Source organism: Triturus cristatus, chromosome 10 (genome assembly GCF_964204655.1).
Source record: "Triturus cristatus chromosome 10, aTriCri1.1, whole genome shotgun sequence".
NCBI classification, from domain to species: Eukaryota; Metazoa; Chordata; class Amphibia; order Caudata; family Salamandridae; genus Triturus; species Triturus cristatus.
The window spans coordinates 1,194,361,937-1,194,385,895 of NC_140593.1; the positions used below are offsets into that span (position 1 = coordinate 1,194,361,937).

At 46.2% G+C, this 23,959-nt stretch overlaps 1 protein-coding gene across 1 annotated transcript in view; it reads right to left on the reverse strand.

The window, feature by feature from the left end:
* The window catches only part of LOC146797022 (NACHT, LRR and PYD domains-containing protein 3-like), a 164,856-nt gene that overhangs the window by 54,905 nt on the left and 85,992 nt on the right, over window positions 1–23,959 (reverse strand). The window contains exons 6-7 of the mRNA XM_085629613.1: window positions 4,324–4,494; window positions 3,539–3,709 (exon numbers count right to left, since the gene is read on the reverse strand). Of these exons, the coding sequence (XP_085485739.1) occupies window positions 3,539–3,709; window positions 4,324–4,494 (342 nt within the window). The remainder of the gene's footprint in view (window positions 1–3,538; window positions 3,710–4,323; window positions 4,495–23,959) is intronic.

Sequence of the window (23,959 nt, forward strand, 5' to 3'; positions counted from 1 at the left end):
CCACTTCCTAATAGCAGGAGTCGCAAATGCTATTTTGCGAGTCAGTGACTCGCAAAATAGCATTTGTACATGCCATTACCCTTTTTTGCGGTCGCAAATGGGAGGATCGCCCGTTTGCAGCCGCAAAAAAGGGTCGTACATCTGGCCCTCAATCTTTATCAGACTGCACAAGAAGAGATAATATATGTATGAATGTTTGTGTGTATGTATGCCTGTGGTATTTATATAGCGCAACTCTTACCAAAAGGAAGCATAGAGCTATACTGGGTCAAAGGCAAATATAAAAATCATAGAGTGGTTGGAGAGGTAGCCGGGTTCTGAGGGTGAAAGTGGACTATTCCTGCATTACTTGACCACATAGACAATATGTCTGCCTTAGTCACCTTACTCCGTTCCCGTGTGGGTGCTGTCTACTTCAACAGACCTTGCTTTGGTTCTCTTTTATTTATTTTTTTGGGGTTGCCTGGCCACACCACTTGTTATTTCAACTTGTTATTTTAAATCGCTGTCAGTAGCAAGCCCATCGGTGCCCGCCCATGCACAGGGCACAGGACAATTCCAGTTTTCAGGCAAGTAAGAGCCCCCTGGCTTACTACCACCAAAACTATCTCTTAAACATGTACTACTCTGCATGCACATTGGTCCCCCCACACAACCTCCTCTTCTCCCCCCCCCTAAGATTATTGATATCCATTCTCCCATTCTCTGGATTCTCTAGAAAGACCCTCTATTTCACCCTCAACCCTGTCCCAGTCTTAGGCAGTTACAATACAGAAGATAGTACCTCACTCATGTTTTGCTCAATGCTTAGTGTACGGTAAAGCTCACCACTGAGTTTTTTGTTCTCCTTCTAGATAACCATATTTATATAGCTTTTCTAATGTATACTTGGCTCAAAGAACATAGTAATCCAGACCCTGCTTTGCACTTACCGGACGGATTTAAGATCATGAAGTTAGATCATCCTACTTGAGTTGGCGTCACCCTTATTTTCAAAGACAATCGTCTAATAAAGAGACTTTATTTTCCTATATGTAGCAAGGCAGAACTCCTGCTAGTAAGGCCTTGATGACGCCCTTTTCAGGTGTTTAAATCCCCCCTTGCGTACTGCCCATCCCCAGCAAATTTGAAGCATATTACCGCCATGATTGATTGCCTAGCGTCTCTTTTGATGCCCTACAATAAGCTTCTAGTTCTAGGTGACATCAATGTACATGCAGACTTATCATTGGAAATGTTGTCCTGCCCTCTAATCGATGGATGCAACTCATCAAGACCCCTACCCGTTCCAAAGGGCACACTCTTGATTTAATTTCTGGCAATCCTGTCACGCTTAATGTGGGTCCTTGTCTCCACAACTTTGTGCAGACCATTTCTCCACATGCTCGCCTTATGCCAACAGTTGCCTCCACCGATGCACGTCACCGCACAGCATTCCCAGCCTACCTTTTCTTATCCAGGAGGCAATGCGTGTGGGTGCCACCAATCAGAAACAGCTATCATTTTGGTTGAACCAATAGTAGTGGACCCAGAAATCATGACAACAACTTTACTTAACTAATCTATTGCCAGAAAAACATATACACGCCATTCACGGCACATAGATGAAACAATATATTACAGAAAGGAGAGTGAGAATTGTCATCCTATTAAAAATAATCCTGGGCTATGAAGGCATACGTTTATGTGGAACTATGGAGACCTGAAAAAGAGGTAGAACAATGCGAAACACATATTGACTGGGGTCTGTAAAAGCACTTGTGTGAGAATAACTACAATTCAGAAATGAAAAGGAACGCCCAATGCTAAAGGTGCAATCTACGTCCAATGACTATTGATCTATGAAGGAATGAATGCAGTGTTACTTGGTAAGTTGTCTCTGCGGATCAAAGCAATTACAAAAGTGCATTGTGATTTTTTTTTTTTAAAAGAAAGATTTTTGAGAAAATTATTGTAAACACTGAAGAGTTTCCAGATGGGTTGTTCTTAACAAATGACTTTTTTTAGACTCCCTTTAACTCTCACGGAGGCATAATACCCTCTTCTAAACAATTTCAAACCTATGGACGACACTTCTCTTATTTAAAAAAAAACTTTAATTAATGTGATTTCCTTCTCGATCTTTCCCGGGACAAATATCTGAAGAAAACGAGACTGCTCATTTATAAATTCCTTTCTGTGAATTGTAGGCATTCCAGAGGGCTTCTAAATTATATAGGGTTAGATATGCTTTACAATTACTAATTTATTTAAATTAATTTCAGCCCAAAGCAGTGAGTTAATAGGGACCTCTCTGACATGTTTTGCTGTATGGAGGCTAAAGAAATAATTTAGTGCACAATCAACAAGAACCAGTCCCAGCTGTAGACAAATCACTGCTTGAGGAGAGCTTTACCTCAGTAGATCTTTCAAAGGCAGTGCCCTGAAGAAGGTCAAAGCGTTTCTTACATTTTCTTGCACACAGGTGCAATATATGGAATCAAATGTAGCTCAAAAACTCTGGTGAGAGAACTTGGAAAGACTGAATCTTAAGATGCACACAACTTATGTATGAACACTTCAAGAGAACATTTGATAGACGGCAAATCTACCTGTACCACCAATGAGAGTGTATGATTTAATTTAATTCCCAAATATTCATGTTGATTAATGATAGCAATGGTGGAGGCATTAATGAACTAGGAATATGTTCACTGCCTTTAACAAATCATAATTGAAGGTGTTTGCTTCATTATTTGATCCTTATCCTGTATTATAAACACTCTCAGAAGGTGTGGTAGAAAAATGTGAATAGGGTCTTCCAATTTATATTTTTTTCCAAGGGTGGTCACTTCAAGCTCGTTAACCTAGGGGACAGGGGACACTTAAGAAACTTCAAATAGGCCAAAAAAGCAGATACTGTCAGATAAAATGGGCAGAGTGCCAGGATGCATCACTGTCAATATTTAGAAATATATTAAGACTTTTATAAGTATACAACCTTTTCAGACGGAGCTGCATAAATATGCGACTGATAACCAGGCCACACATCTTCATGAAAAGCTGAACTCTTCAAATAATATTCAATTAATTTTCATTAAAAAATCAGAAAAATTAATTCCTACAAAAAAGTCATGTATTCACCAATTTGAAATATCACTTACCAGTTTACCAGAGAGTACAACTAGCCCGCTATTGAGCATGAGTGCTTTGCAGTTGAACGGGCATTAAAGTGTCTTAGGTCAATATTGTTTGTGCCCCAATCTCCAGTCCAGACGGGCAACAGCACATCATCATTTCCATCCCAAGAAATACTGCTCTAAGGTTGGGGCTCTCACCATCACGGACATCAGCTACTTTAGTCTCATGGCTGATATGAATTATGAAGAGAGCCCCAAGCTTCCTGCAGGGTTCCACCTTCTTGGAACGGTAATGAAATGCTGAAGGCTGGGTGCAGCTAGAGTTTGGAAGGATGCACGGCTGATGTGACTTCCCTCTTAGCGGCGACTCCCCCACCCCCTCTATTCCCCACACCAATGCAAGGACTATATTGACTCACTTGAGACACTGGAGTTGTGACGCAACGATCTGCAGCTCAGAACACAGGAGAGTTACAGCCTCGTCCCCCAAGTTGTTGCTGCCGAGGTCCAAGTGGCTCAACAGTGGGTTTCTGGCCACCATGGAGGAGAGGTCTGGGATGCACACTTTGGAGAGGCTGTTGCCGGAAACCCTTGGGGAATAAAAACAAAGCATCCGTTGGCATTGAAGAAAAGGTGGAGCACCCTATTGCCACTTTGGCTCACAGATAGGCATATATGGGGCTCTACATGCTTACCTCTTATATGCTCCAGGGTGCTAATTTAGAAACATTCCATGGGGTTAAGGAAGTAAACCCTTTGACCCCTGATGACATCATAGTGTTGCCTCCTTATTCCACCCTTAGCCTCTCCGCAGCCTCTTACTTGCTGCTGAGGAGTTAGGGTAAGAGTCCTGTTTACTTCTGTTTTCTAACGTTGCCTTCATGACCTCGGAGAAGAGTCATATCAAAGGCAGTCGCGAGAGTACTATAGGGCGCATACGCTTCCCCCACCTGCCCCCAGTTAACATCCCTGTACGAGCTGTACCAAAAAACCAATCGTCAATATGCAGGGTATGGCAGTGACATTTTAATTAATGTCCACTGACTTAAATTGTTGTGGGACACAGTGACAGCAAAATGCAGGCCTGATCTGGTAGGAGCCTTCAGAACCCAGTCTACAGAAGACCCTCTACAAGGTAGCAAACACATCATGATGCTGCCTAACGGGTTCAAAACTCATGGTGCCTTGACCTTGGGAAACTCACCTCAAGGTCTGGAGATGATTCTTGGCAGAGCGTAGAGCTGTGCAAATCCGCTGCAGACCGCCGTCTGAGAGCTGGGTCTTCAACAGAGTAATTGTGGTGGGATGGTGTTCAGGGATCGTCCATGAGCAAAATTGAACAGTCTCATCACTCAGGATATAGCGAATCACCAGGCTAGAAAAATAAGATACAAATGTAAAGGGACTGGGCTCATACATGGTCATAGAAGGTGCTATGCAAAGCTAGGGTTTATCTATCATTAATATTTGCAAAATGTGGAGACAGACAACCTCATCCGATGTTTTGTGGTGATGGAGCATCTGCAAAAATTTGTTGGGTGTCTCTTTCGCCAATCCAGTGTTTCTCCTGCTTCGTTTAGAGTAGGAGGCTCCGGAGAACTTTTACTGTCTTGCCCGTTGTAAACTGCTAACCTGTGGCCCGACTGCCACATGGCTGGCCTACCACAAAGACCAGGAACTCCAGGTTTGTCCAACAGATTGCTGCACTAGTGGTTTGGGGTACCCTCCACCAGATCATAGAGGAGGCCAGAAATGTTTTATCCCTTAATAATATATAACTCACATTCTAGGGGCCTCCGGAGTACTATAGAGTTGGGGAAAGTCATTCCCAGGTTCCACAGCACAGACCCTTCATTTTCTTTTTTTAAAATACATTTTAGGTATTCAGTTTCCGCCCATGCTGTGCACTTTTTATTTTAGGTTTGTTTTCCTATGAATTCTATTTCTTGCTATTCACATTGGTAATATTTTTTATTGAAGAATCCAATAAAGAGCAGGTTATAAATTGGTACTTAAAGTCTAATGAAACATAGAAAGAGCCCAAACAGCAACGAAATGCTAAAAATAATAGAGATATATTCAGGGAAATGAATGGGACTGGAGTGTAGCACACAATCACCAGTCATATGGGAGAGAGTAGGACACACATAAGAAGGGAAGGACATTATGGGTCGGAAGGGGAGAATCCATGTAAGATGTCATATCTAATAAGTATTGGCAAAGCCAATAGGTCTGACGTTGGTTACAGGACTATTGGCTGTACCAATGTATGTTTCTTTTGCTGTAGTTTATTATGACTTTATTGTTCCAAGATGGCTAATGGATGCTGAGAGAAGAAAGACATGAAGAAATCATTGAAATACGAAAGGGTGTAAATACAGTGGGTGGACAGTGGTGTATGAGAGACAATGAAATACAGGGTGTAAATACTGCAGGTGGACAGTGGTGTATGAGAGACAATGAAGTACTACAGGGTGTAAATACAGTGGGTGGACAGTGGTGTATGAGAGACAATGACATACAGGGTGTAAATACTGCAGGTGGACAGTGGTGTATGAGAGACAATGAAATACTAAAGGATGTAAATACAGTGGGTGGACAGTGGTGAATGAGAGAATGAAATATCAAAGGGTGTAAATACAGTGGGTGGACAGTGGTATATGAGAGACATCGAAACACTAGAGGGTGTAAATACAGTGGGTGGACAGTTGTGTATGAGAGACAATAAAATACTACAGGGTGTAATTACAGCGGGTGGACAGTTGAGTTTAAGAGACAATGAAATACTACAGGGTGTAAATACAGTGGGTGGACAGCGGTGTATGAGAGACAATGAAATACTACAGGGTGTAAATACAGTGGGTGGATAGAGATGTATGAGCGACAATGAAATACAGGGTGTAAATACTGTAGGTGGACAGTGATGAATAAGAGACAATAAAATACTACAGGGCGTAAATACAGTAGGTGGACAGTGGTGTATAAGAGACAATGAAATGCGAAAGGATGTAAATACTGTAAGTGGACAGTTGTGAATAAGAGACAATGAAATACAGGGTGTAAATTCAGTAGGTGGACAACGGTGTATGAGAGACAATGAAATACAGGGTTTAAATACAGTGGGTGGACAGTGGTGTATGAGAGACAATGAAATATTACAGGGTGTAAATAAAATGGGTGGACAGCGGTGTATGAGAGACAATGAAAAACAGGGTGTAAATACAGTGGGTGGACAGTGGTGAATGAGAACCAATGAAATACTACAGGGTGTAAATACAGTGGGTGGACAGTGGTGAATGAGAGACAATTAAATACGAAAGGGTGTAAATACAGTGGGTGGACAGTGGTGAATAAGAGAATGAAATACAGAGTGTAAATACAGTGGGTATACAGTTGGATATGAGAGACAATGAAATACTACAGGGTGTAAATACAGTAGGTGGACAGTGGTGTATGAGAGACAATGAAATAAGAAAGGGTGTAAATACAGTGGGTGGACCGTGGTGTATGAGAGACAATGAAATATGAAAGGGTGTAAATACAGTAGGTGGACAGTGGTGTATGAGAGACAATGAAATACGAAAGGGTGTAAATACAGTGGGTGGACCGTGGTGTATGAGAGACAATGAAATACGAAAGGGTGTAAATACAGTGGGTGGACAGCGATGTATGAGAGACAATGAAATACAGGGTGTAAATACAGTGGGTGGACAGCAGTGTATGAGAGACAATGAAATGCAGGGTGTAAATACAGTGGGTAGACAGTGGTGTATGAGAGATAATGAAATACTACAGGGTGTAAATGCAGTGGGTGGACAGCGGAGTATGAGAGACAATGAAATACAGGGTGTAAGTACAGCGGGTGAACAGTTGTGTATAAGAGACAATGAAATACTACAGTGTGTAAATACAGTGGGTGGACAGCGGTGTATGAGAGAAAATGAAATACTACAGGGTGTAAATACAGTGGGTTGATAGAGATGTATGAGCGACAATGAAATACAGGGTGTAAATACTGTAGGTGGACAGTGGTGAATAAGAGACAATGAAATACAGGGTGTAAATTCAGTGGGTGGACAGCGGTGTATGAGAGACAATGAAATACCGGGTGTAAATACAGTGGGTGGACAGTGGTGTATGATAGACAATGAAATATTACAGGGTGTAAATAAAATGGGTGGACAGCGGTGTATGAGAGACAATGAAATACAGGGTGTAAATACAGTGGGTGGACAGTGGTGAATGAGAACCAATGAAATATTACAGGGTGTAAATACAGTGGGTGGACAGTGGTGAATGCGAGGTAATTAAATACTAAAGGGTGTAAATAGAGTGGGTGGACAGCAGTGTATGAATGACAATGAAATGCAGGGTGAAAATACAGTAGGTGCGTCAGCGGTGTATGAGAGACAATGAATTACAGGGTGTAAATACAGTAGGTGAACAGTGGTGAATGAGAAACAATGAAATACTACAGGGTATAAATACAGTAGGTGGACAGTGGTGAATGAGAGACAATGAAATACGAAAGGGTGTAAATACAGTAGGTGGACAGTGGTGAATGAGAGACAATGAAATACGAAAGGGTGTAAATACAGCGGGTTGACAGTTGTGTATGAGAGACAATGAAATACTACAGGGTGTAAATACAGTAGGTGGACAGTGGTGAATGAGAGACAATGAAATACTACAGGGTGTAAATACAGTAGGTGGACAGTGGTGAATAAGACAGTGAAATACTACAGGGTGTAAATACAGTAGGTGGACAGCGTTGAATAAGAGACAATGAAATACTGGGTGTAAATACAGAAGGTGGACAGTGGTGAATAAGACAATGAATTACTACAGGGCGTAAATACAGTAGGTGGACAGTGGTGAATGAGACAATGAAATACTACAGGGTGTAAATACAGTAGCTGGACAGCGGTGAATAAGAGACAATGAAATACTGGGTGTAAATACAGTAGGTGGAGAGTGGTGAATAAGACAATGAAATACTACAGGGCGTAAATACAGTAGGTGGACAGTGGTGAATGAGAGACAATGAAATACGAAAGGGTGTAAATACAGCGGGTGGACAGTTGTGTATGAGAGAATGAAATACTATAGGGTGTAAATACAGTAGGGGGACAGTGGTGAATGAGAGACAATGAAATACTACAGGGTGTAAATACAGTAGCTGGACAGCGGTGAATAAGAGACAATGAAATACTGGGTGTAAATACAGAAGGTGGAGAGTGGTGAATAAGACAATGAAATACCACAGGGCGTAAATACAGTAGGTGGACAGTGGTGAATGAGAGACAATGAAATACGAAAGGGTGTAAATACAGCGGGTGGACAGTTGTGTATGAGAGAATGAAATACTATAGGGTGTAAATACAGTAGGGGGACAGTGGTGAATGAGAGACAATGAAATACTACAGGGTGTAAATACAGTAGGTGGACAGTGGTGAACAAGACAATGAAATACTACAGGGTGTAAATAAGGTTGCACGACATAGACCATGAATGAAGACAGAGCAGGGAGTAAACACAGTGGGCTCTGAAGTCGTGACCCGCAGCTGTCCTGCAGAGAACTGTACGCCAGTGCCCCATAGCCAATTACAGACCCCGCATCACGCATAAAGGTCAAGCTATTTTTATTCTCTAAAATTTCTCCTCATACTTTCCTAAATAAGTAACCATTCCAGGATGGTTGATATGCATTTGACCTGTGGAAGGGTACACGGGACAGATGGGTGTCCTTGTGTACTGTGGGAAAGGCTGTGACGAGAGTGGGTGGACTGTTAAAGAGACAAACAAGGAAGCCGTTCATATCTTGTTCTCTCTTTTCCATAGTTGCCTTTGTGTAGAAAAAACAATCACTAGGTAAAGAGGGGAGCTTGTCACTGCCACTAGTGAGATTCTACAGAGCTACCCCATTTCAACACCAGCAATGTTCCATGATTGTGTACTTAATAAATAAAATAACCTGACATAATGTTGGCCCTGCTATAATGGTGGCACATATCGGCCCAATGTGCTCACCCATGGTATAATGGAGCCCAAACCGCGTAAAATGCGGGCACTGGCATAATAGTGGTAATTCCTGTCTGATTGCATGGTGCACAGCCCTCATGCTTGCTTCGGCATAATGGCAGTAATTCTTGGCATAAGATTGGCGCATATGACATGCAACTATGACACATAGATATTCAAGGCGGAATCTATCATGTGTTTTAGTGGTTCATGACAATAATTGAACGTTTTCACAAAAAAGATAACTTCTTTATTTAGGGAATTTTAATTATTTTTCAAGGCAAAGCTGGTATTATATAGCAAAACGTGTCTGCTTTCATAAACTGACAAGCTGATATTTTGGAGACAAATGACTGAATTTATTTAAAGCTGAAATTTGAGTGGTTAAAGGGCCCACTTGGGAAGGCCAACCCCCAACACTCCTCTTTCACTTTGGTGTGCTTGCTGTACTCACTTGCTCCTTCAACTTGGTTCTCAGCTTTTCGTTACACCACTTTTAGGATTCACAAGCCGCCACTGGTGCATGCGCAGCAGGCCCCTGACCTGAGAGCTCCTGACTGAATCCGTGAGCGTGGGGGGCCCCCTCCATATTCTTTGCAGGGGGGCCCCCTCAAGTTTCGTTACGCCACTGCCCAGACTCATCTGTTGCCATCTGCCTGACTAGGAATATCCCACACTCATCTGTTGCAATCTGCCAGACAAGGGATATCCCAGACTCATCTGTTGCCATCTGCCAGACAAGGGATATCCCAGACTCATCTGTTGCCATCTGCCAGACTAGGAATATCCCAGACTCACCTGTTGCAATCTGCCAGACAAGGGATATGCCAGACTCATCTGTTGCAATCTGCCAGACAAGGGATATCCCAGACTCATCTTTTGCCATCTGCCAGACAAGGGATATCCCAGACTCATCTGTTGCCATCTGCCAGACCAGGGATATTCCAGACTCATCTGTTGCCATCTGCCAGACTAGGAATATCCCAGACTCACCTGTTGCAATCTGCCAGACAAGGGATATGCCAGACTCATCTTTTGCAATCTGCCAGACAAGGGATATCCCAGACTCATCTTTTGCCATCTGCCAGACAAGGGATATCCCAGACTCATCTGTTGCCATCTGCCAGACTAGGAATATCCCAGACTCATCTGTTGCCATCTGCCAGACCAGGGATATCCCAGACTCATCTGTTGCCATCTGCCAGACCAGGAATATCCCATACCACTACAGGGAGACTGAATCCATGCCATATTTTCAGGATAACAACTGCCTCTTTAAATCACAGCCTTATAGGTCCACCCAATAACTTCATTCTAGACCAATGCTTCCCACATTTTTTAGAACCACGACCCACTTTTTAGAACAACAAACTTTTGTGACCCACCTCACTTTAATGGACATGAGGACACGATTTTCTTAATGTAATTTAAGCATTGTGTGGTAGTGCAATAAAATTTAAGGACCGCACATTTTCTATTGAAATGATCACTACATTTGCACATACATATAGCTTTATTGATCAAACTATACTGCACACAAATGATAATGTAAGAAATCGGGTTTCAGTGATAATTATTTGTGCATCACCAAGTAAAGTGTCCTGATTTCTTCTGATGCTATTAAAATTGTTGCCTCCGTCACACTTCAGAATCACAAAAAAATGTGCTTCATTTTTGCTTTCCTAACTGCTGAATGTGTACAGTTCACTTACAGGTATTTATATTCTGTTGTGTGTTACGAAAAAAATGACATCCTACAGTCTTTCCTTACACACTTCACGTACCCCAGCAAGATTGTCACCAAATTCCCTTTACTTTTCATTCTCTTTCTTCTAAGGGAGAGGAGTTTGTAAACACTAATCCACATGTTAAAAAACAAATCCAGCAGAAGATATTATCTGATCTTAGACCTCTGCATTTATAGCGCAGCAAATGTGACAAGGCAAATACAGAATTTAAAGGCATCTTCTTTTATTGGTTGGACTTTCACGACCCACCAGAAATCGGCTCGCGACCGCCCCCTGTTTGGGAAACTCTGCTCAAGATTCATAGACTTTTCTTATGGGGATATGCCAAATATTGGACATGGATCCGGGCTCCTCATACGAAGTGGGACATACATAATGTCCAAACAGCCTTCCTGAAATGTCTTACTTCATGACGTACTTGAAGTCGGTGAACCTGTTTAGGAGGGGTGTTTAATACATCCACTAGTAACAACAACAGGAAAGAAATTGTGCAAGGTTATCGTCGCCTGTCTTATTGAAAGGCCCCACAAGCAACCCCTAAAGAAGCCTGTTGCATATTTCAATAGACAACAATTCACTGCCAAGGATTATTCAAATATGCATGTACAACAAGCCCTGTAACCAAACAGTTTTAATTAAATATCTTTAAATTACAGCACTTAAACAATACAGCTTTTTGTGTCATTTGTTTGGCTGAATAGGCACCCAATTTAATTGACTGCATAGTCAAAAAAGATATTTTTTAAATTATTTAATTAAATTGACAACAGCTATAAACTAAACAGGGTATACATGGTTCCTCCTAACTCATATACCCAGGAGTGTGGCTTAGGAGCCGGAGGGAATGGACGCCGCTTTCGAGAGCTCCGTGAGAGCGTAAAGCAACGGACCACCTCCGGGCTTTCAGCGCGAATGCAGGGATCTCTGAACCGCTTCCCCATGCGGCGGAACGTCTCGGCATCCTTTCAAGTTCTTCACGGCGGCACTGGGTGAGCGCGATATAATGTTTCGCAACGTTTCTCTTACATTGCGGCTCTCTGGTAAGACGCGGCCGCCATTTTAATTTCCTTTCCTGCTCCATGTATGATTGCTGCCTTCGTTCCTCATGCTTTCGCCCTGAATTGATACTTCAGATATCTGACACCATGGAAACAGCTTTTCTTCAGTGTTTTTGACTTTTGTGGGCAACTTTCTCATTTTTTAGCAATATTTTGGCTCTGCTCTTTATTCTCCTCAGCTTTCTCTCAGTACTTCAGGGCGCCATCTTAGATTTCTAGATTTTGTCTGCCAACTTTTTTCTTTAAATAGCCATACTGGACCATAACCAATTATTCAGTTCTAACTTTTCCCTTGCTGCTGGACATTATATTTTTGCTCCTTGATTTATACTGCGTTTCTAGTCAATTTTTTTTGGTTTTCCTTTCCTCTCAGGAATAAATAGCAGGTTGCTAGCCACCATTTTTGATCCTTGGAGTTTACTTTTCAGTTCTCCTTTTTTAAACATTTTTCTGTGAACATGGCTCGCTCTAACCGCACTTCTTCACAGCAAATGTCTCGCCTTCCTCGTCATTAGAAGATATTAATCCTTTTATGTTTAAAACGTTTTTATTGAAACAAAACAAACCATGGGGGAGGGGGATAGGAGGGCAGGATACATAGAATACAGTCAAAGAAAAAGGGTGCAACTCCAGAGGGTTGGCAATAGATAGCTCGGTGGGCCAGGGGGAAACCACAGTAAATGAAAGTCTAGAAAAGCAATCTACGGAATCCCCGCATGCACATCCGACACCCCAAATCTAAGCAATAAGAGCCAGCAGCAACTCAACAAAGGACAATCCCCCCCTCCCCATCCCCCATCCCCCATCCCCCCAGCAACGAAAAACCAACACCCCACCCCCCCCGTCCTATGGTCCCGCACCAGATTAATCCTCACCAAGAAGCCCCGCACCCCCCCCCCCCCCCCCCCCGGGAGGTCCCCGTCTCACATGTAAGCTAGTCCGCCGGGGTCACCGGCGGCGTTAACCTGAGCAGCCAAAGATACCTCGGGCAGGTGAGCTCCCGGAATTCAGTGGACAGCAGCGCTAAAAAGGGTTGCCACAGCTCTTCAAATTGGTCTATCTCCCCCGCAACCGTGAGCGACAGCTTCTCCATCCCCAGCACATGCCAGAGCCTATGCAACCAACCCGTGATGGAGGGGACGGTGGTTGTGCGCCAGTGGATAAGAATGTTCTGAACCGCAGACCCCAGCGCAATCGCGATCTGCCTACCCCTGCGGGACTTTAGTGGGTACATTAGGTCATTGGGGAGGCCCAGCAGGGCGTACGCCGGGAGGCGCGGCAGCTCTATTCCAAAGTGCTTATCCACCTCGTCCAAAACTTCCTTCCAGTAGGCGGTCAGCACCGGGCAATCCCAAAGAATGTGTGTGAGGGTACCGTCCTGCCCGCAACCCCGCCAGCACCCCTTGTCAGTGTGTTTATGCATTTCATACAGTCTCTCCGGGGTGTAGTACCAGTATGTGGACACCTTAGTAAAAGTCTCCGTAAGGCCCGTGTGGTATGCAGAGTGCCGCGCCCGATACGCTATTTTGTCCCATTCCTTGTGGCTGAGTGTCCTACCCAATTCCCTGTGCCAGCGCTCCCTCCCCGGGTTGTAATAGTGAAACGGCGGGGGCTGTAGGTACTTGTACAGATCGGTAATTAGCTTAGCGTCGGAGGTCCGAGTAGCCAGCCACCTCTCATACGGTGTAATTTGACGGGCGGCGGTGGCACGCACCTGGGGCTGGAGGGCCCAATGCCGGACCTGCATATAGCGCAATCTGTCCAATTCCGTCAGGCCGAACTCCTGGCGGAGTTGCTGAAAAGGAACCACTCCGTCCGGGCCATAGATCTGGAAGAGTGCCCTGCAGCCTGCCTGCACCCAGTGGGAGAAAACCCCCGGCTCCATCCCTGGGGAGAAGTCCGGGTTGCCCACTATGGGCGTGAGCGGCGAAGGGAAGGTGGTGAGGCCCCGAGCCTCACAGACCGCGTCCCACACACGCAGGGGGACCCGCGTAACAAAGGAAGCGTAAAGATTAGGGGGGCGATGCGCGCGGCGCAGGAATGGAACCTCTTGTAGGGTGCGGCCCGCCACTGCCTGGTCTTGAAAGAGCCAATGTTTATCGGACTCCCACCTGCTCCACTCCACCAGATAGCGTAGCTGTGCCGCCTGAAAGTACTTACGGAGGTCCGGAATGCCGAGCCCCCCCGCCTCCGGAGCAAGCGTGGAGAGGACCCTCTTCATGCGTGGCTTGCGGCCCTGCCAGACAAAGCGGTAGATGTCAGCCTGCATTTGTCGTATCCAGCCCACCGGGGGCTGGAGCGGGAGGGCCCGGAAAAGATATAGTATCTGGGGCAACACCGTCATCTTAACCGCCGCGATTCGCCCCAGCCAGGACAGCAGGCCCTTGCTCCAGCGGCCAAGCTCATCCTTGATCTTCCTGCTGAGGGAGGCATAATTGGCCGTAACCATCTCCGTTAATGTGGGCGCCAGCAGAATCCCCAGGTACGGCACCGTGGACGAGGACCACTGCATAGGGAAGAGCCGCTGAAGGTCCCTCCTGGTATCCGCAGCCAGGGACACGTCTAACGCCATCGACTTGCTCATATTCATTTTGAAGCCGGCCACATCCGCAAAGGCGTCCAGTTCCCGGAGGCAAGCAGGCAACGACCTCCTAGGGTCGTCCAGGGTCAACAGGACATCGTCCGCGTAGAGACTGACGGTGTGGACATACTGGCCCATCCGGACCCCAACAGCATCCGGATTATTGCGAATCCGCTGAGCAAACGGCTCCATGTAGAGGGCAAACAGGAGCGGCGAGAGGGGGCAGCCCTGCCGCGTACCGCGTTCGATAGCAAATCCACCGGAGCTACACCCGTTGACCCGCACCGACGCTGAGGGATGCTTATAGCAGTTAAATACCATGGTGCGGAACTTATCGCCGATTCCCAATTTCTTGAGGACCAGCTCAAGATACGGCCAGTGAACTCTGTCGAAGGCCTTCTCCGCATCAACGGACAGCAACATCCGCTCCCCCGAGATCCTCGAGGCCTTCTCCAGAACATGCGTCACCCGCTTGGTGTTGTCAACCGTCTGTCTGCCGGGTACAAAACCAGCCTGGTCCGCCTCCACCAGTCCGGGGAGGTGTGGACCCAGCCTGGACGCTAGAATCCCCGTATACAACTTGAGGTCGACGTTTAAAAGCGAGATGGGTCGGTACGAACCGCAGAGGGTCCGGTCCTTCCCAGGTTTCGGGATTACCGCGACCGTTGCCCTCAAGAGATCCGGTGGAATGGCTCCCGGCTCGGAGAAGGAATTAAATAGCCGAGTAAGGACAGGGGCCACGGCCGAGCAAAAAGTCTTGTAAAATAGCGACGTGTACCCGTCCGGGCCCGGGGCCTTACCATGCTTCAGCCTCGCTATAGCGGAAATCACTTCCTCAACATGGATATCCCGCTCCAGGTGGTCCACCTGAGCCGGATCCATCACCGGAAGGGTCACCGACTCCAAATAGCCTTCGGCATCCCGCGGCGAGGAGGGCTCCTCAGCATACAGCGCCTCGTAGAAGCCGCGGAAAGATTCCGCTACCTCCGCGTCCCCAGAGACAACCCCCCCGTCCGTGCCCACCAATTCTTTCACCACGCTACGCTGTTGCGTGACCCGGAGCCGGTGTGCTAGGAGTTTGCCGCATTTGTCCCCCCCAGTGTAGTAGGCATGTTTCAAGCGCAAGGCGGCATACTCCGCCCTGTCAAGATCCAGAGCCGACAGGAGCTTCCTCGCAGCCTTCAACTGCCTCCACACCCTTGGCGCCCCCGTGCGGCGGTGGACCTGCTCAAGCTCCCGGACCTGAGCTGTCAGCTCATCCCTCTTCTGTTGCCGCTCCCTATTTTCAGCTGCGGAGATAGAGATAAATTCCCCCCGGAGGACGGCCTTCAACGCCGCCCACTGTGTCGCCTGCGAGGTGTCAGTATTGTTATTGTGGGTGAGATAGTCCTGTATGACCTCCCCGATGCGTTGCACCACCGACTTCTTGTGTAAAAGGGTATCCCGGAGGCGCCACACCCCCCGAGAGGGGGAGGCCGCCGGCCACTGGAAAACGCCGGTGACTGGGGAGTGGTCAGACAGGGTCAGGACCCCGATGTCCGCTGCCGTGGCAGCGGCACGCAGCGGTCCACTCACCAGAAGGTAGTCCAGCCGTGAGTAGGTTCGGTGTGCGTGCGAAAAATAAGAGTAGTCCCTATCCGTGGGGTGCATGGAGCGCCAGAGGTCGTGCAAGTCCATTTCCGCAATCCGGGCCCTCCCAGCCTGGGACAGTTCCCCCGTCTGCGGGAAACGCTGCGCTGATCTGTCCATCACGGAATCGAAGACAATGTTAAGGTCTCCCCCCAAGATAACATGGCGGTCGGGGGAAGCAGTGACATCCACCAACACGGAATCTAGGAAGCGCTCTTGGTGGTCGTTTGGGCTATAAACGGAGCCGACCGTAAATGCTATGCCTCCCAGGCGCATGCGATACGCAAGGAGCCTCCCCTTCTGTTCAGCACACTTGTACAAAACCTCCCCCCGAAAGGAGCTCGCTAGAAGAATGGTTACCCCCGCCGTCTTGTTCGCTGCCGAGGAGAAGAACTGGGTGGGGAACCTAGCAGAACGCAGCCTATGGCAATCCCGGGGCAATAAGTGGGTCTCCTGCAAAAGGCAAATGTCCGCCTGCGTCCCTTCCAGCAAAGATAGAATCGCTCTGCGCTTCACAGGGTTATTCAGACCCTGAACATTAAGGGTCACTACCTTTAGGCCCGGCATTCCTCACGGGGATCGGGAGCGCCGTGCAATGGGCAGGGGAACAATGGGTGGGGCGCGCGGGGCAGCCGCGCAGGACAAGCCAAAACAAGGCGGGCATGGACAACATCGGACGGGACCTTCCCAACCCCAAAACAACCCCACCACCCACCCAAAACACAACCCTGGCAACTAGCCACCCGCAACCTCAAACACCCCATTGTCTCAGTCAAGCCCCAAGACGGGCAAGTCCGTAGAAAAAAACCGAAGTGGACGTCCAGCCACTCACCTCCATCCGCTCCCCCCCGACCCCCCCGCCCCGTACCAAGCATGTAAGGAAGCTAAAGACATCTCCCCCCGGAGTGAGTGTTAGGCCGTCAAGGCCACGCCAGTGGAGCCGGCTGAGTCCCCGGCCGCCGCCCTCAGAGCGTCGGCCATGTCCGCCCTAATGGTAGGGGAGTCAGGACGCCCCACGCTGGCCACTGAGCGTCGCCTCGCTGACCTCCGCCGGTTCCGTCTCTCCGAAGACCTCCACGACGGCGTAGCTCCTTCCTCCTCCGACGCCGTGAGCCCCAGGACACCACAAATGTCTTGCAAGGAGCGTAGCTGGTGTAGCACCCCGTTCCACCGAAAAATCAGGCGGAAGGGGTGACCCCAGGAGTACGGCGTCTCATGTTCGCGCAAAAAGTCAGTGGCAATCCTAAAGGACCTGCGTTTCTGCAGCGTGATGGCGGAGAGGTCCTGGTAAAGCGCCACCGGTCGATCTCTGAAAGTCAGGGGCTGTTTCCTGCGGGCCTCAGCCATGATGCGTTCCTTCAGTGGGAAGTCGGGCAGGAAGGCCAGAATGTCCGGTGGAGGTGCCGATGACTGGCGCTGCCGGCCGTCCCTATGTGCCCTATCGATGCTGATGGGGAAGCCTGCAGCTTCCCCCAGGATCTCTCGGAACAGGGCCCTCAGGTAGCCCCCCAGATCGGACCCCTCTTCCGCAGTCGGCACACCACGCACTCGAATGTTGTTCCTCCGAGATCTGTTCTCAAGGTCCTCAGAGTGGGCCTGGAGCTCCACACACTGCTCCCGGAGGCGGAGAACGTCCTGTTGAAGATGGACTATCTCCTCCGCTCGATGTTGGGCCTCCGTCTCCGCCGCTTCAACGCGCTCGCCAAGGCCCTCCACCTCCCTGCGCACCTCTCGGACCTCGCTAGCCACCTCCCACTTCAGTGTCTGGAAGTCCTCCCTGAGGGAGCTAAACAGTTCCTCCATGAAGGTCCTCGTGACGGGTGGCTCCCCCCCAGTCACATCCGCCGGGGCCCGGGAGGACCCCGGCGAGGGCTGCGTTCTGTCCCGCAAGTGCTGGGCCCTGCCAAGCATGTCCGGCAGGGTACGGTCCCCCTTCTTCGAGCTGCCTCTTCCAGACATCGCCAGCTCCGCAGTCGGGCACAGGTCCAGGCGCCCCAGAGATGCCCAGCCACCGGCAGGCACTCGACGTGGGTGTCCCCCACAAGCGAAGTCGCTGCGTCACAGGTGACAAAATGGCGGCCCAGTCCGGTCGCCGTCAGCCGCGGGAGCCCATTCGAAACAGCAAAGGGAGCCGCAGTGGGGGGGGTCTCACCGGCACATCCCTCCGAAAGTCAGCCCAGCAGCAGCGGGGGTCCCACACATCCAGCAGCAAGGGCTCCGGCAAAGGCCACCACCACCGCTCCCTCGGGGACAAGATGGCGGCAGGGCGGAGCGGGGCAGAACGACCAGGCCCGACGACACCACCGGGGCCCCCGAAATGCACCACAGTCAAATAGGCTCCACCGCCGGCCCCAGTCCGTCACACACAGGGGCCCAGGAGTCCGCCGTACCTCGGCTAGGGGTTAGGGGCCCCCGCAGTGCGAAGCGTCACCGGCACAAGTCCGAGTGCCAAGGCCCCCGTCCTAGGCCGTCCGCACCGTCGGGTCCCCTCCCGCAAGGCTCCTTCAACCTCCGTCGAGCGGCGGGCCAGATCCCCTCCGAATCGCAACTTTCAGCACCAGGCCCAGCCGAGGCGCCCGGACAGCACTCCACTGCGCTCCGCCCCTCAGGCTCGCCGTCGTTCCTTAAACTTGATCGAACTGTTGGGGGGCTTCCCCCGAGGCGATCCGAACCAAAACAGCACCAATGTGCACCCCTGATGCTCCGCCACGCTCCTCTCCCGCGCTGAGCCTCAGCGGGGGGAGAAAAGCATAAGAAAAGGGCTCTAGCCTGGCCGGGCCGGAGGAGCTATGGGAGGAAGCGTCCGCTCACCCCGCCATCTTGGCCACGCCCCTATATTAATCCTTTTAGAGTGCTACAGGATAACATGGAGGAAAATCTTAATGGCCCTGTTGGAATAAAAGGCGCATCTGCTGCTACTTCACGCTCGAGCAATAAACCCAACTCCAAAATTCCCTCCACATCGGGAAAACGAGTAAAACCAAACCCTCCTTCCCCTACCAATTCTGCCTTTTCTGTGTCCATGGATCTTTTGCTTGAGGAAATACGTTCACTCAAACCATATATGGCTGAAACAAATACCCGACTTCAAAGACTTGAGGACAACTGGTCACACACCGAGCAACGAGTTACGGATCTTGAAAGAAGAGTGACTTCAGTGCAGGTAGTCTCAGACCAGGTTCCCGGTATACATAAAGAAATACAATTACTCAGGCAGCAGGTTGAGAATTTGGAAAATCGTAACAGGCGCAATAACCTACGTATTTACGGTCTGGCGGAAGGTCTTAAAGGGTCGCATCCTATATCCTTCTTTCAATCTTTCTTGCCAACGCTTTTGGGTCTTCCTACCTCTCCTCCATTGACTATTCAGTGAGCTCATCGTTTGGGTCTAGTATCCCGCTTATCTAATTCTTCTGCCTCTTCCACGAAACCCAGAGGAGTCATCCTGTACTTTCTAGAATATACTGATCTCATAAAAGTTATTCAGGCGGCCAAACAGAAATGGAAAATTACTTGGAATGGCTCAAATCTCTTTTTTGCTCACGCTTATGCTAAGGCTACTGCAGACCGACGCAAACAGTTTCTGGATATGAGACCTGCCCTACGTGCCCTGAATGCCCGATATGGATTATTTCACCCTTGCCTTTTCAAAGTAACCCATAACAATAAAACAACAAACTATGAGGATCCGGCACTTCTTCAACAATTTTTGAACTCACACAGGGATGAATCCATGGACACTCCTTGCTTATAGTTTTGACTCGTTTTATAACGGTTTGTTGTTCTTTGTCTATGCCCCCTCTCCTATTGTATTTAGTGCGTTGTGAATCATCCTCTTAATGGTTTTGTTCTCTTTTACTTTTATCAGGTGCGGTTCAGAGATCCTTTGTTGTTGTTTATGATGTCTTCGCCTGGAGGCGCTTTGCCTTGCTGCGTCCTCTTGGAGTCCTCCGTTTCGACGTGCTACCTTCCCAATGTGGCTCCTCCATCCCCACGTTTGTCTTTTTGTAGTATGTCTTTTTGACATTATTTTGTATCATTGATTGTTTGACTTGTTTTGTTTTCCTGTTCAATGTCTCCTTTATCCCTGTCCTTTTTTCTCCAACTCTTTTTTCTTCTCTTTCTTTCCATTTTCCTTTCTTCGCTTTTTGTTAATATTTAATCACATCTTGATCTTTGTTCTTTTCTCTCTCAATTGTTTTCTTTCTCTCCCTCTACCTTCTTTCTCCCCTTTTTCTTTTACGATATCTTCATCTCTACATTATACAATACTTCTTTTGTCAACTCTCCTTTTATACATATCTTTTTCTTCTCCTTCATCCTGAGTCTATTTCACATTCTTTTCTTCCCTGTTTTCTTTCTCACAGGTAATAAGGATCTGAATTCTTAAACTGTTTGTATATTGACTGTTCATATTCTGTTTAATCGATATTATTCAACTGTTTTTATTATATTTGTGCATGTTCTTTTTAATGGTTTACCTTTAGAGTTGTAACTTGAAACGTTAAAGGAGTTAATAATCCCATCAAAAGACAACGTGTGTTAACCCATCTATCTAGATTGAATACTGATATTGCTCTAATTCAAGAAACTCACCTAGCAGATGCTGAAACAGCTAAGCTGAAAAGAAGTTGGGTGGGTCATGTTTTTTCTTCCCCAGCTTTAGGAAAGAAGAATGGTTCATCGATTTTATGTCATAAAAAACATACATTTTCAATTGTACATCAGGAAAACGATCCTGATGGTCTTTGGGTAATTGTTAAATTACTTATTGATCAAATACCCTTAGTTTTATTTAATGTTTATGCACCTGTTAATGTTGATAATACATTTTGAACTCAGATATCTGACAAACTTCTTCTGTTAGATGACGATTATGTCATCTTTGGAGGTGACTGTAACCAGGTTCTAGACCCTATACTAGATAGACACTCATCTGTAAAATTCTCCAATTCCAAGATGCACTCACAATTCACCTCTGCCATACGTCGTAAAGCTTTAATTGACATCTGGAGACTTTGTAATCCAGATTTACATGAATATACTTTCTATTCTTCTCCTCACAGTTCTCAATCTAGAATAGATGATCTCTTTTTCAGTAAACTTTTGTCTCAACTTGTCTCTCATTCTGAAATTGGTTCTATCCTCATATCAGACCATGCTCCAGTTTTTGTGGATTTTGATCTGCTGCCCTTTTCCCCTAATGCCGGTAGATGGCGTTTTAATAGCACATTATTATCAGACCCTAATTTCACAGGCCAATTCAGCTCTTTTGCTTCTGAATTCTTTTCTATTAATTCCACTCCGGACTCTTCTCCTGTGATGATTTGGGATTCTTTTAAAGCTGCAGCCAGAGGATTTATCATAAATTTTGTTTCAAGAAAAAAAGTTTTTTGAAGCCAAAAATTCTCAGTTACTAGCCAAGATTAAACAACTTGAATATTGTTATTATCGCTCTAATTCTGAAGCTTCGTTAAAAAATCTTATTGAAGCAAAAACCTCTTTTAATAAATCTACTACAGAAGCCACATCCTCTTATCTCTTTAAAAGTAGCGCCTGTTATTATGGTGGCCAGAATAAGATGGGCAAACTTCTTGCAAATTATTTAAAAATCCGTCATGAAAGGACTAAAATAGAATCCATATGTAATAATGTAGGAGATTTGCTATTTAAAGATAATGATATTCTAAATGAATTTGATTCATTTTACAAAAAATTGTATACACCATAGCATCAACTTCAGATGCACTTTCCTCTTTCTTCCAATCAATAAATTCCCCTCCCCCATATGAAACTGACTTTTCCTTATTAGAAGCGGACATCACTTTAGCTGAGATTAAACATGCTGTATCCGTACTGAAAAGAGGTAAAGCACCTGGTCCCGATGGGTTTACTATTGAATTTTATGCTCACTTCGCGTCCTTATTACTCCCCCATCTTCTATTGCTCTATAAGTCTTGTGTCAAGCATGGTTCCTCTTCAGGAACTTTTCAAGAAGCCGTGATCTGTTTAATTCCCAAGGAGAACAAAGATCCTGCTTTTTGTAAAAATTATCGCCCAATCTCCCTAGTTAATTTAGACTATAAGATTTTTGGCAAAATACTTGCTCTTCGTATTGATCCCATTCTGCTGAACCTTATTGGCCCACAACAATCAGGATTTATCAAAGGTCGTTTATCTTCAGATAATTCCAGAGTCGCCTTTAACATTTTAAGTAAGTCCTCTTCTCTCGACTACCCCATTGCTGCGATAGCATTGGATGCTGAAAAGGCATTTGATAGGATCGGTTGGGATTTTAGGTGTCACGCACTTCGATGGATCGGGTTCCCTACTAATTTGATTTCTCTTATTTCTTTACTTTACTCTGGTCCTAAGGCCTCTATTTTTGTTAATGGGAAATCCTCAGAATATTTTCCTCTTTTCAGAGGTGTTCGTCAAGGTTGCCCTTTATTTCCTCTTTTATTTATAATCGCATTAGAACCCTTCTTAACGAAAATTAGGTTGGATGATAGAATTACTGGTTTTAACCTTGCCACTACTCATGTTAAAATGTCTGTTTATGCTGATGACATCCTTCTATACTGCTCAAATCCTTCTACTTCTCTTCCAGCCTTTCTTTCTCAAGTTGATACTTTTTCTCAACTCTCCAGATATCACCTTAACTCGGATAAATGTGAGGTTCTTCCATTAAATGTTCTCTGTCTTAAACAGGATTTTGTCTCCACTGGCTTCTCCTGGAAAACCTCTAAAATAAAATGTTTAGGTCTATGGTTCTCTCCTACCATCCCAGAAACCTTAAAACAAAACTTTGATAATCTTACTAAAAATGTATCTATTTCTATTGACCGATGGCATTCACTTGTTCTTTCCTGGTGGGAATGCATGGACTCTATTAAGATGATGCTTTCGCCGTTAATTCTCTATCTTTTGTCTATGATCCCAGTTCATATTCCTGGTTTTTGCTTTAAAAAAATTGATTCTCTGTTAAATAAATTTCTTTGGAAAAATAAGACTCCTCGAATAGCTCTCAACGCCCTTAAGGCTGACAAAAACTCTGGTGGTCTCAAATTTCCTGACTTTAAATCCTATCATTATGCTTTTTCTCTTAGACAATCCTCCCGTTGGCTTTCTCCGGATCACTGTGTTCATCCTCCTATTTGGTTGAATATTGAAAAATACTTTATAGCTCCTTTTCACTTTAATGAATCTCTTGCTTTTACTAATACTATTCCTTCTTTTCGCTCTCAAGTTATCTCTCATACACGTAAAATATTAATACCACTTCTTCCGTCCTCGTGCCCCTCATCTTCTTTGTTAGATCTGCAACCTATCTGGCATAATCACTTATTACGTATCAAGGGCCGTACTATTTATTGGAAGTCTTGGAGACTCAAAGGTTTACTTTGGATTTCACAATTAGTATCTAATAATACTCCGCTATCCTTCTCTGAGCTTCAATTACAATTTTCTTTACCCCCTTCATGTAAATCTCAATATGATTCTCTCCTTCCACCTCTCTTACAATATCTTCTTTCCTTACCGCCTAGTCCTAATATCCCTTCCAAATGCTCCAGTCTTTTTCCTTTTTTATCTACTAATACATCAGCTTCCTCTTTATATATAAATTTGTTTTTCTCTTCTGATAGAACCAAGGGGAAGGCTGAATTGGCTTGGGAAAAGCATCTTGCGGAATGTTGGACTATCCCATTTTGGGATAAATTATGGTTAAAAATTCATAAGACATCTAGGGCAGCGAATACTTCTCAGACTCTTTATTTTGTTTACAAACGCCTCCTTCTAACT